This window comes from Cupressus sempervirens, chromosome 2, assembly GCF_028749045.1.
Source record: "Cupressus sempervirens isolate cs-2001-9-10 chromosome 2, ASM2874904v1, whole genome shotgun sequence".
Classification (NCBI taxonomy): domain Eukaryota; kingdom Viridiplantae; phylum Streptophyta; class Pinopsida; order Cupressales; family Cupressaceae; genus Cupressus; species Cupressus sempervirens.
This window is the reverse complement of record NC_143119.1, coordinates 98290210-98300994: the sequence shown is the minus strand read 5'-3', so window position 1 is coordinate 98300994 and position 10785 is coordinate 98290210. Positions and strand designations below refer to the sequence as shown.

General features: G+C 36.7%; 1 protein-coding gene across 4 annotated transcripts; it reads left to right on the top strand.

The window, feature by feature from the left end:
• Positions 1-426: 426 nt before the first annotated feature.
• LOC149571212 (putative inactive poly [ADP-ribose] polymerase SRO2) lies at positions 427-9991 on the top strand. 4 transcript variants are annotated; one of them, XM_089812794.1, is made up of 6 exons: positions 427-1698; positions 2090-2331; positions 2481-2533; positions 3321-3530; positions 9251-9386; positions 9757-9991. In XM_089812794.1, the coding sequence occupies exons 1-6, from the start codon at positions 653-655 to the stop codon at positions 9777-9779; spliced, it is 1710 nt and encodes a 569-aa protein (XP_089668920.1). In that variant the 5' UTR covers positions 427-652; the 3' UTR covers positions 9780-9991. The 4 variants fall into 4 exon arrangements, with proteins under 4 accessions (XP_089668920.1, XP_089668919.1, XP_089668921.1 ...); XM_089812793.1 differs by lacking the exon at positions 9757-9991 and having other exon boundaries at positions 9251-9557; XM_089812795.1 differs by lacking the exons at positions 9251-9386; positions 9757-9991 and adding an exon at positions 3629-4238.
• Positions 9992-10785: the final 794 nt, after the last annotated feature.

Below are 10785 nucleotides of genomic sequence, written 5' to 3'. Positions count from 1 at the left end.
TAACAATTTGCAAGATCAATGCTTGAGACCATAAGTTAATTTTATTTTTCTTTAGAGAAAGAAAGCCATAAAACTGTGCCCTAACATTTCTTATAAAAATTCAACAAACATTATTCAGATTCTGCCAAATAAGTCTCAAACGCGGCTCCCGCCCGCAGAAGACAAAAAATAGTAAACTGGACCGCTGGATAATCCTCGCCGTGACGGGAAGCGCCGCTCAACGATAAAATCAGATGATTCATTAACTTTCTTCCTTCCGCGGCAAGAAAACTTTTTGGGAACGTAAACCGCCGTCTGTTGACACGAATGGAAAGTCTCTCAGCTCTTTACTGGTGGTCGGTTCGGTTTGCGTGATCTCCAAGGTGATGAGCACCAGACGAGGCAGTATTGAATTCTTAAATACAGACCGGGTTTATAACCACACTTGTTTGAACGCTCTGCGATTCAAATCAACAGTGTCTGCTTTTATACGGTCGTCGTACAGAAGAGCATTGGTCATGTGCAGGTTGTTTTCGGCTTGGAGCTTGGGATTTTCAGGAGTTTTTTTGATGTAGTAGGTAGTCGGGAATAGCGGTTTGTATTGCAGTTTTTATGTCAATGTTGTAAGGTTTTTATAGATTAGGAAGAGGAAATTTCCTTGCTGTGCTTTAAAATGGATGTCCAAAGACAGCTTCAGGCTCCATCATTCGTCGACAAGGCCAAGTTGAAGAGAAAATATGCTGCGATTTCGTTTTTGAATGCGAAAAAGCGGTCGTCGGTGTCCCCTGTAAAGAGGGTTAAACTCCCCGGTGGGTTAGGTAAGTGCTGCCCCGATGGTATGGCGGTGGTGGAAAATTATGGTAATTTTAAGAAAAGTGGTGGTCCGGCCCGCGTTATGTATTTTAGCAAGGGCGACTGGACGGATTTCGGGCCTGAAATTTTTGTGCTACTAAAAGAGGCTTTTGAAGGCGGCAAGACAGCAGTCGAGGTCGCCGTTGACGGGTTTTCGTACCTGGTAGATTTTCTCCACATGGTCCAGATTGATCTGAAATCTGGCGGACAGAGATCTATTGCCTGGATAGATATTAAAGGGAAATGTTTTTTCCCCAGGACTGTCTGTGACGGGATGGGCGAAAAGAGCAATTCCCCTGTTAACCTTGAAATTGACCTCAGATTTCATGGCGCTGATCGCCCGGCAATCCAAAATTGTAGAGTACTTTCTGATTGTGATCCGAAATCTGCCGAACTGGAAGATTCATCGGAGGAGGGTTCGAGCGATTCATGCATCGGCAAGTCCGATGTGTCCGACTCCGAATGCCCCACCTCTGCTAGGGTTTGCTTTGCAAACGAGGCTTTTGCGGGGACGGGGGACAATTTGATTAAGCTGAATGATCATGACCGGGAGTTTATGGATGTGAAAACCAAGTTTCTAACCGGTCTTAGTACGCTTGGAAATTTTACAACCGTTGTTGGAGTTTATCGCAACTTGCATCGCAGTGTTGCTGGGCAATCCCGATTCCATGCCTTTCAGCGGCACGTGGATATTATTACCCGGAAGAACGGTGTTGATGCAAATATCCAGCCCGCTTGGCATGGAACATCCAGGGATGCCGTGTGTGGAATAATAAAGCATGGTTTTGGGCAGCCTATGATCCCAAAACATGGTGCAGCTCTTGGCAGAGGAGTCTACCTTGCACCTGAAAAATGCGCGTATGTTAGGTAAGGAGATTTCTATTTTCTCTAATGTTATTCTACGTTTTGAACTTTTTAACAGTCAGCTGCTATATATTTTCAAATTGTGTAATTTATATTATCCTCCAATAGTAGGCGCCCATGTAGTAAATAATTTGTGCGCTGAAGAGGTTGCAGATACACACTCCTTCATGACGTACTTAACAGATCCCATGATTTGTTCATCCGCATCACTTTTATTGGCATAAATAATACAATTTTCTTGGTAGATACACACGACGAATCTTGATTATCTGGGCTTGGCCTCTGCACTTCATGAATTGCGTTTTTGTGGTTGTCTTTCGAAAGTTTTTTGAATGCAGTATATGTTGTAAGGATTGCTTTCCAGTCTTTTGAGTGTTAGTTTCGTTTTTTACAGTGCAACATACTCTGATATTGACGAAAACGGCGAACAGCACATGGTGTTGTGTCGTGTAATATTGGGAAATACGGAGCTTGTGCGATCTGGCTCCAAGCAATGTCACCCCAGTAATGAAGAATTCGATACTGGTATAGACGATCTTACTAATCCAAGGCGTTACATCGTCTGGAGCACCCACATGAACACACATATCTTGCCACAATATGTCGTTAGCTTTAAGGTTTCTCCTCATTTACATGGTAATGTTTTGTCATCTTTTTGTGACCACATTTGGAATGTTGTTTTATTTGGTTGTTTGCTATTCATTGAAACGGGCGATTGCTTGAAAGAAATTGCCTGCAGCCTTGGACAGATATTTTATTCCTCTATTGCAATTTGTGTTTTGCAGAGTATTGGTCTAAAATGAAAGCGAGGCAATATGCAAGATTAATGCTTGAGACTGTAAGTTCATTTTCATTTTCTTTTTTGTGCAACCAGCTCAGTATTTGTGGACGCCTTGCATGGGATGTCGGGTCACTATTAGGCTGTTTGATTCCTTTTCAAGGAAACACCTCTGTATTAATAGGATTGCCGTTGGATTAATAATAGTCTGCTTACTAGAAGAGAAGAACCAACTTACTGACATCCCCATCTTTCACCAACTTGTGACTAAGTTTATGACTTCAACAACTGGAAATCTAGCTATGGTATTGCCTGCGAAGTTTCTCCTGGAAGAATCACACTTTTTACTTTTTAACTGCAAAGAAAGAGCCATCTTCTAGAAAGGTTTGAGTTCCATAGTAAAGAAATTTGAAACAACAAATTATAGTCTGTTGCCCTTGTTTAGGAAGCTTTTATACGATTCAAACATATCCTTTGAACAGTCCTTTCCTGTGTAAGATTTCAAGAAGTCTGTCGTACATTCTCGAATCCACTGCCTGAAGGTTGGTAATCCTATATCGTTTTGATGGCATGCGAGACAACAAATGTCTGTGGTTCCTGTCTTATTTCATAAATGTTACGGCTAATATCTGATGAATAAGTGTCATCCCAACCATTCATCCATTTTTGGTTTACAAATGTTTATTATTTAGTTTTATTTCTGGTTTACCAAATAAGCTGATAGAGGTACATTGATGAGTGTATATTTTTTTTATAATTGTCTCTGTAGGTGTATATCATTATCCATATATGATACTGTTTCGACTTACTTTTCTTATGAAGAATCTTTATTGGACTTGTTATATAGGATGGAGGTCGACAGGCTTGTCTTCCCTTGGATAAGAAATCTTTGCAGCCTTGTCCTGCTCTAGGAAAGGAATCACGGCAAAATATGCAGGACCAACAACTGACACCAACTTCTGCTTGGATGTCATTTCCAAAGCTTTTCGATGTCACTGAAAAATTCTTATCTTCATCAAGTATCAGTTTAATGAAAATGCATTATGCTGATTACAAGGTAGATAATGTTTTATGCTTACGAGGGTTTGTCTTTGATGTAGAAAATTAAAAAGGTAGCTAATGCTAAACAAAATTAGGTTTTTTGTGGCATTCCAGGAAAGCAAAATTAGTCGAGAAGACCTCATAAGAAATGTGAGACTGATTACTGGTGATAGGTTGCTTATTTCAGCTATAAAAATGTTTAAAGGGCAGGCACATCCTCCAATGAATGAAACGATGAGTCCTGGCCCCAAAAATTAGCCAATGGTGGCTTCAAATTTTGGACAAGTGATGAAAATGATTCAATCTGCAAGTTTGCAACTGATAATTAAATTGCAAACAGTGTTGCTGAACGTTCATGATGGGACTCAAACCTTCATCTCTCTATAGGTTATATGGAGGTTATATCTCTTGAAACAGAAGGCATTATTTCCCTCAAACCTGGAGAGTGCTTTGATTTATCGTTTTGGAAGTTATAGATTCTAACTGCATGTTGCCAAGCTGCTTGTAGTTTAGGCAATATCAACAGTTAGCAAGTTCGTTTCTGTAAACTATTTTTGATCGATAGGGCGGTAGAGTAGTGGCATGGTCCTGACTCCTTGATGACAGGACTGGCATTTTTGGAAGAACTATCCCTTTATTTTTTTTGGAGTATGCCTCTGTATATAAGACTTTTTTTATGATTAAATTTGAGCGATGCAATCTAATGGTTGAATTTTGATTTCCAGTCTTTTTACTATCCTTATGGAGCAGTGATTTATCTTTACCATATAATTTGTTTCGATTTCTGGGCAGTTTTATAAACCTGTTATCTGTATATAATATATATGTTTCGACTTCTCAGGATACTTTAATTATCTTGTTATCATTTTGAAATTAATTTTTATGCCTTCTAATATAAACTGTTTAATTCTTTTGTGTGGGATCGGTGATGATAAGTATGTGTTGCTATCTAGTCTAAACAGCTATCTAGGAGTGGTACTCATCTCCTAAAACCTTTATTCTTTATTCAACATACCATTTCATTAAAATGTTCCCCACTTTCTTCTTCAAAAGGGTATTTATGTATAGTTTTTGTTAATTGTTATCAGTTGGCCAGAAGAAAAAATTACTTGCATTGTTTGTCTCAGTATGAGGTATTCATTTATTATTATTTGACTATGGACAATGGATATTACTTTGTGATGGTTGTTTGGGCCTTGATGTCTGCCAACTAATTTTAATGATCGGTTTACTTGTTTGATAAGACAGTATTCTCAACTTCCGTGGTTGATCATTTCTATTTAATGGGAGATTTGTGAGGCTTTGATTTTGCTTTCTACTGGAGAAGCAAGGATACTCTAATATTGTATTTGGCTTGGCTTTTCCAAGACCCATTTTCATGGTTCTGAATATCTGAGAACACAAAATTTTCATCATTTCATCTTGATAGTGTGCTGGTTCATTTGCAGTTTCTCCCATTTCAATATTCATTGTAATGAAAAGATTGTCAGCTTGATGATGTGTGCTGGGTCTTTTACAGTTTCTCACATTTCTATATACATAGTAGGGAACAAAATTTGTAATTTTACAAATGAGGTCATAGTATATATCAAATGCAAAAATAAATAGTTTATTAAAATTGGTGGACTTCTGGGAGCACACAGTATGGACCCTTAGATGTATGACTTAACTCAATTGTTATGTTGAAAGTTGAGGGGCCCTTGTAACAGTCATCTGCCATTTTCAGTCCTTTTTCATCACTTAAGGTGGCATATCTGCAAGGGTTTAGAAGAGAATAGTGTCACAGTTTCCAGAGAATATTATAACTGTAAAATGTTTCCAGTATGGCTTGCTGCCTATTTAAACGTGAGATCCAAGATTGATTGATTGGAGGAGCTCATGGAAAACTTACTTCGCTTCAAAAATACTATCGAGCAGCTATTTAACTCTTAAAAAGTTCATCATTCTGAGATAATGGATATCTAGGTTGCTATCATGTTCAATCTTCAGAATATCTTCTCATCCAAAAAGTGGATTGAAACCATCCTGTTTATATACAGACAGAAGCTGAATTACCCGACTTAGAAACTGGAGAATCTTCCTATTTGCTCATTACCAGGTCTTTGTTTTCAATTTTCTTTTGTTTAATATATATGGTTAAAACTGCAGATTCTTCCAATTCGCCCAATTGCCAGGTTTTTGTTGGCAATTTTCTTTTGTTTAATACATGGTTTGTTTACAACCATAACCATTTGTATCGATGACATTCCTCAAGACTTAAATGTGTATCTGATTAACTAGATGACTTTTACGATCACAATCTGTCAATCTGTCATTTTGTAAAGGATTTTGTTCTGTTGATTGGTCAATTTCTGTAATTTTTTTCTTAGTTACCGGATTCGTGCCCTAGAGGCCGGATCCGGATTCGGGTCCGATCCGGATCCAGATTCGTGCCTGGATTCGTGCAGATCTGGGCAGGATCCTTGTTTTACACAGTGGATTCGTCCGGATTCATGGCCCACGAATCCTGACGAATCCACTGTGTAAAACAAGGATCCTGCCCGGATCTGCATGAATCCAGGCACGAATCCTCAAGGATCCAGCATGAATCCTCAAGGATCGACAGGTTTAAGTGAGTCTAAGTTATTTAATATGACTTTTTCAAATATATATTTTTGCTTTCTAGTGCTAAAATGACCTTTTTATGCATTATATATACTAATAAATGAGAGAAACAAATAAATATATATATATATATATATCTGTTGCTAGTTGGGGCTTGGGCAAGATCAGTAATATTAATATATATATATATTCACGAATCCTCCACGAATCCTAATCGGGAAAAAAAAAAAAATCACGAATCCACGGATCCGATTCACATGCCCGAATTGGATTCGTATCCCGAATTGGTAACTAAGATTTTTTTGTATATACAATGATCAGAGGTTGTCTGCTGGCTTTTTGCCTCTCTGTCCTAGCTGTCCTTTTGATGGTGTCTTTTGTCACTGTTCTACTTATGGTGATACTTAATGCTTCATCTATAGTTTTGCTGTTAAGGGTTTCATGTCTCTTAAAAACTGTTTGCACTTTGAATATACTGCAGGTAACAGACAATTAAAGTAGAACTACAAACTTCTAGTCATTCATAGCAATAAAATTTCAATTCGTTATTAACAAAAAAACATTCTTTGTTTTGTACTGCCTGCTTGGAAATTTCCATAAGAAACATACTTGAGCTTTTCTTTGAAATGTTTCTCCCGATTAACCGACTATTAAGAGTTCTGAATCCTGTTTCGACATATACCCCCTCTCAAATTTTACATAAAGCGAACAGCTGATAGTATAACGTGTATCATTGTGCACTCTGTTTGAAATCTGGAACACTTCTTGTGGACGTATTGCTCTACAAAACAGAAAACAGCCACACAAACATATATTTACACCTGTTCAAGTCAACTGCCATTTATGCCAGTTGAAATCAGTAGCCACCATTTATACAGATGATTCAGTTGCCATTAACCATGAATGTTTAAAATCGGAAATCATGTATATATTTTTGCTGCTATAATATACATTTTCCTTTAGTGAGGAATGTTGCAAAATTGAATGTTCATAGCTGGCTAATGTTGCAGAAAGATGTGGTGATCTATTGTGTGCAATGATGAACAGTGTGCCTTTGCAAGATATCGTGTTGTGCTTTTATCCCCGAAACTAATTAAATGGAAAGATCGAAGTTGAATCACTCCAAAAGTCAATCTCTGATGACCAAAACTTTAACCATATTCTCCTTGTGCAGTGACCCTCCATCTTTGCTATTCGCAATTAATGTAACTAACCTTGTTAACAGCTTTATGTTGATCAGCCATGCTTGCTTCAACCATCTAGATGTTTGTAGCTTTGGAGATGTGTGTAGCATTATTTATTTGCAATCTATTCAGCCTGTGTTGGAAATGAACTTTGTGGAACTCAGTCAGTCAGGATGGGCAAACAATAGTGTTCTGAGCAAAATGGAGATTATAAAATTCACAAGTAACATGGCACTAAAATAATTTTTCTCCCATAGGGTACTGATCCCCATCTTATATGGTGGAACTACAGCTGAGAAGACTAAACCTAGACTTGATTTTGTATACAATTTATGGCAGTACTGGTTAAAAGAATAGTTTGAACTGATATAGAAATAATCTGAAACATGGCGACCTAAATATTGTGATTTAGGACGATTTCAATGCCCCCTTGTCGCAGTTGGTGCAGCAAATCTGAAAGGAAGGTAACTGGAGGGCGCAAGGATCAGGAATGGAGAGACCAAACATGACTTTTATGCCTTCCCCTGAGGTTCACTACTTCTGAGTCTAGTGGTGAAGAGGAAGATTAATATATTTGAGATTATCTATATGATGTAGTGTCAATACTCTTGATGTAATATGCTGTAAACTCTCCGCTCCAGCCGTTGCTGTGTCTTGGTTCTGCTGTTTTGGTTTTTTTGCTTCGTTGCTACTCTGAACTACATTGTAATCTCTTTTTGTCTCCTTTATATGCAATTGTGAATATTGCGATTATAATTTGTTTGCTGAGATCTTTAATTTATTCATGGTTTAAATCCAAATCAATTTTGATGTGAAGGAGCAATTATGGTGAATTGAATTTAAATAGAGGAATTAATACTTAAACTGGTGGTCTGTGTTGAAAACAGAAGATCCATATTGGAATATCTTAAAGTTTGATAAGGACACTTCTAAGTACACCATTCGCAAGTCAAGTCCCTTAAAGTCTTGAGCAAAGATAAAAGTGGGAAATTTGACTAAATTTTGTTAGCTGATAGGAAAATTCAATTAAGTCTTCTTTGCTAAGAGTGGGTGTTTAGAAAGTGATGTGATATCAAGGTTTGTGACAGTTTCAAAGTCATGACTGAATCACGAAAGCCTTGTGGGATTAACAGAGAACAACATTGAAAACAAGCTGGTGTGTTGTGCATAGGCTTTCCGTTTTCAGAAATGGATATGCTCTTCTAGCTTTCTGACTTTCTAAGACTACTTTTTAAAGTATTGGAAATCTCAGTGCTGCAAGCAGCAATGCCATCTTCAGCAACTTGGCCTTCCTTTTATCTGCTAATAAAATTTCTACCCTCACCTGACAAAATAATAGATATTGAACCAACTTGTAAACAAATCAGAGATATTGAAACATGTAAACAAATGAGACCTTTGTAGCTTTCTGTAAAATGCAGAAAGCAAAATTTGGCACTATTTGAATATACAACAGCCAAGATACACGTACAATCAATTGGGAGCTTGAGAGCTTGGGGGCTTCGTAACCATATGATGTTACATTTACATTTTTTGACCTCATTTCATTACCACATGATGGAAATGATGAGGAACGTTCCGTGTTCGTCGATTATAGACTGTCTTGGTAAAATGAGAGTCATTTCTGAAATCAATCTCACCCATAGTACTGCACTTTGTTACTCGTGGAAAGCTACGTCGTAAAACAGAGGCCTTAGAGGCCAGGATAGATAATCTGTAAACCAAAAGTTTTCACCAAGTTGAGTCATGCATTGATATAATTTATTCCAAATGTGGACTAAACAGTCTGTCCAAAAGTACTTGTTGATTGACTTTTTTCCCTTCATGGATGCTTGAACTTAGATTGATGATTCTTGAACACTTGATCAGCTGTGGACTTCTAGTCTTTTTTGGAAGTTGACAAACATTGTATTGCTTCGAGTGATAAGCTAGCTTATGTCTGCTGTAGGCACTAAATGTTGGACTATGGAATGACACATTTTGTGGCTGGATGATGTCGATTTGGCATTTCTTTGTTGGAGTTGCAATGGTATGGAAGCATGGGCATTATTCTTTTCAATTCAAATCTTATGGAAATATCAAAGGTAATTTGGTTGGGTACCATTTTTCTGTGGATTTGCTTATTATTGCAATTTAAAATCTGATTTGCAACCTCGGGAAGACTAGCCACTGCTGTGATGTTTAAATTTGAGTGTCGTGACATGAAAATAAGTGATCAAACTTAAAAAATTAAAAAAGAATGAAAGTTAAGTGCAGAGTTAGTGCCTTTGCAATATAAATTGCTTGTGATTGTCTTAACATTTGATTATTATAAAGTGCTTATAATTGTTTTAGCGTTTGAGAATCATTCTTCCAGATTATAAAAACTAATGACACTGTATCAAAATTAGTTAATTGTGGAATATGGATTGCTTAAAGTGTTTTTGGCTGACGTCTGAAATGGAATCTATGTAGGTGGCACTATTTGCCTAGCATAGTATTCTGAAATGGAATCTATGAAGGTGACATTATATGCATAGCCAAGTATGGGTGTTTATTGAATATCTTGACAGGTTAAATAAGAAAGTACCCCGACTATTTAAACTGCTTGGTGGGCTTATCAGTTGAGATTCCTGGAGTATACATCCTCAAGAGAGTGAGAAATTGGACAGGACATGAAAATGCTATTTCTGTTTTTTTTTTTTCAAAACTGACTAATGACTAATTATTTGAGAGGCATAATTACAAGTGGCAGCAAGGGGTTCACCGTAATGGTGGGAGCATGTTAACAAAAAAAATCAATAGCTGAAGTTTATTTAAAAAACGATCCCAAAAATATAGAGTAAATTTTGAGTAAATAAAAGAAAACAAATCATAAGTAAATACAAATAAAACATTCTTTAAATAAATAAAATAGCTCTTCAAGTAAAGTAAACAATGCAAATGAAATAAATTACTTGATCAGTGTTAATTAAACTAAAACAACTATAATCAAAAGGCATTACACTAATTAAATGATAAAAAAGCTTTTCAAATATTCTGTGTAAAAACTTTCTTCTCCGCTTCAATATACATGGGGACAGCTTCTAGCGTTGAATTTTGATCTTTGGGAAAATAGCTTGTTAAATAATAAAAATAAAGTAATTATATATAATACCTGGAATTAATTGATATCATCTTCAATATACATGGGGATACCTTGTTGATTTTTGATCTTTGGAAAAATAGCATGTCAAATAGTAAAAATAAAGATTCTATATAATACCTGGAATTAATTGATATCATCTGTATTTGAATGTTTACGAGACTCGTTAATTTTGTGCTGCATATTCATAGCCAAGTTGATTTATGCGTGAAATGCTTGTCTAGAATTGCTGAAGCGTATATCCATCTCGTTGTTGACTGAGATTTTCATCTTCTCCCTTTACATTATCAATGCACTAAGCTTTGACAATTGTCTTAAGAATCAATTGTGGAATCTTCTATTTGTCAGTTCATATGACG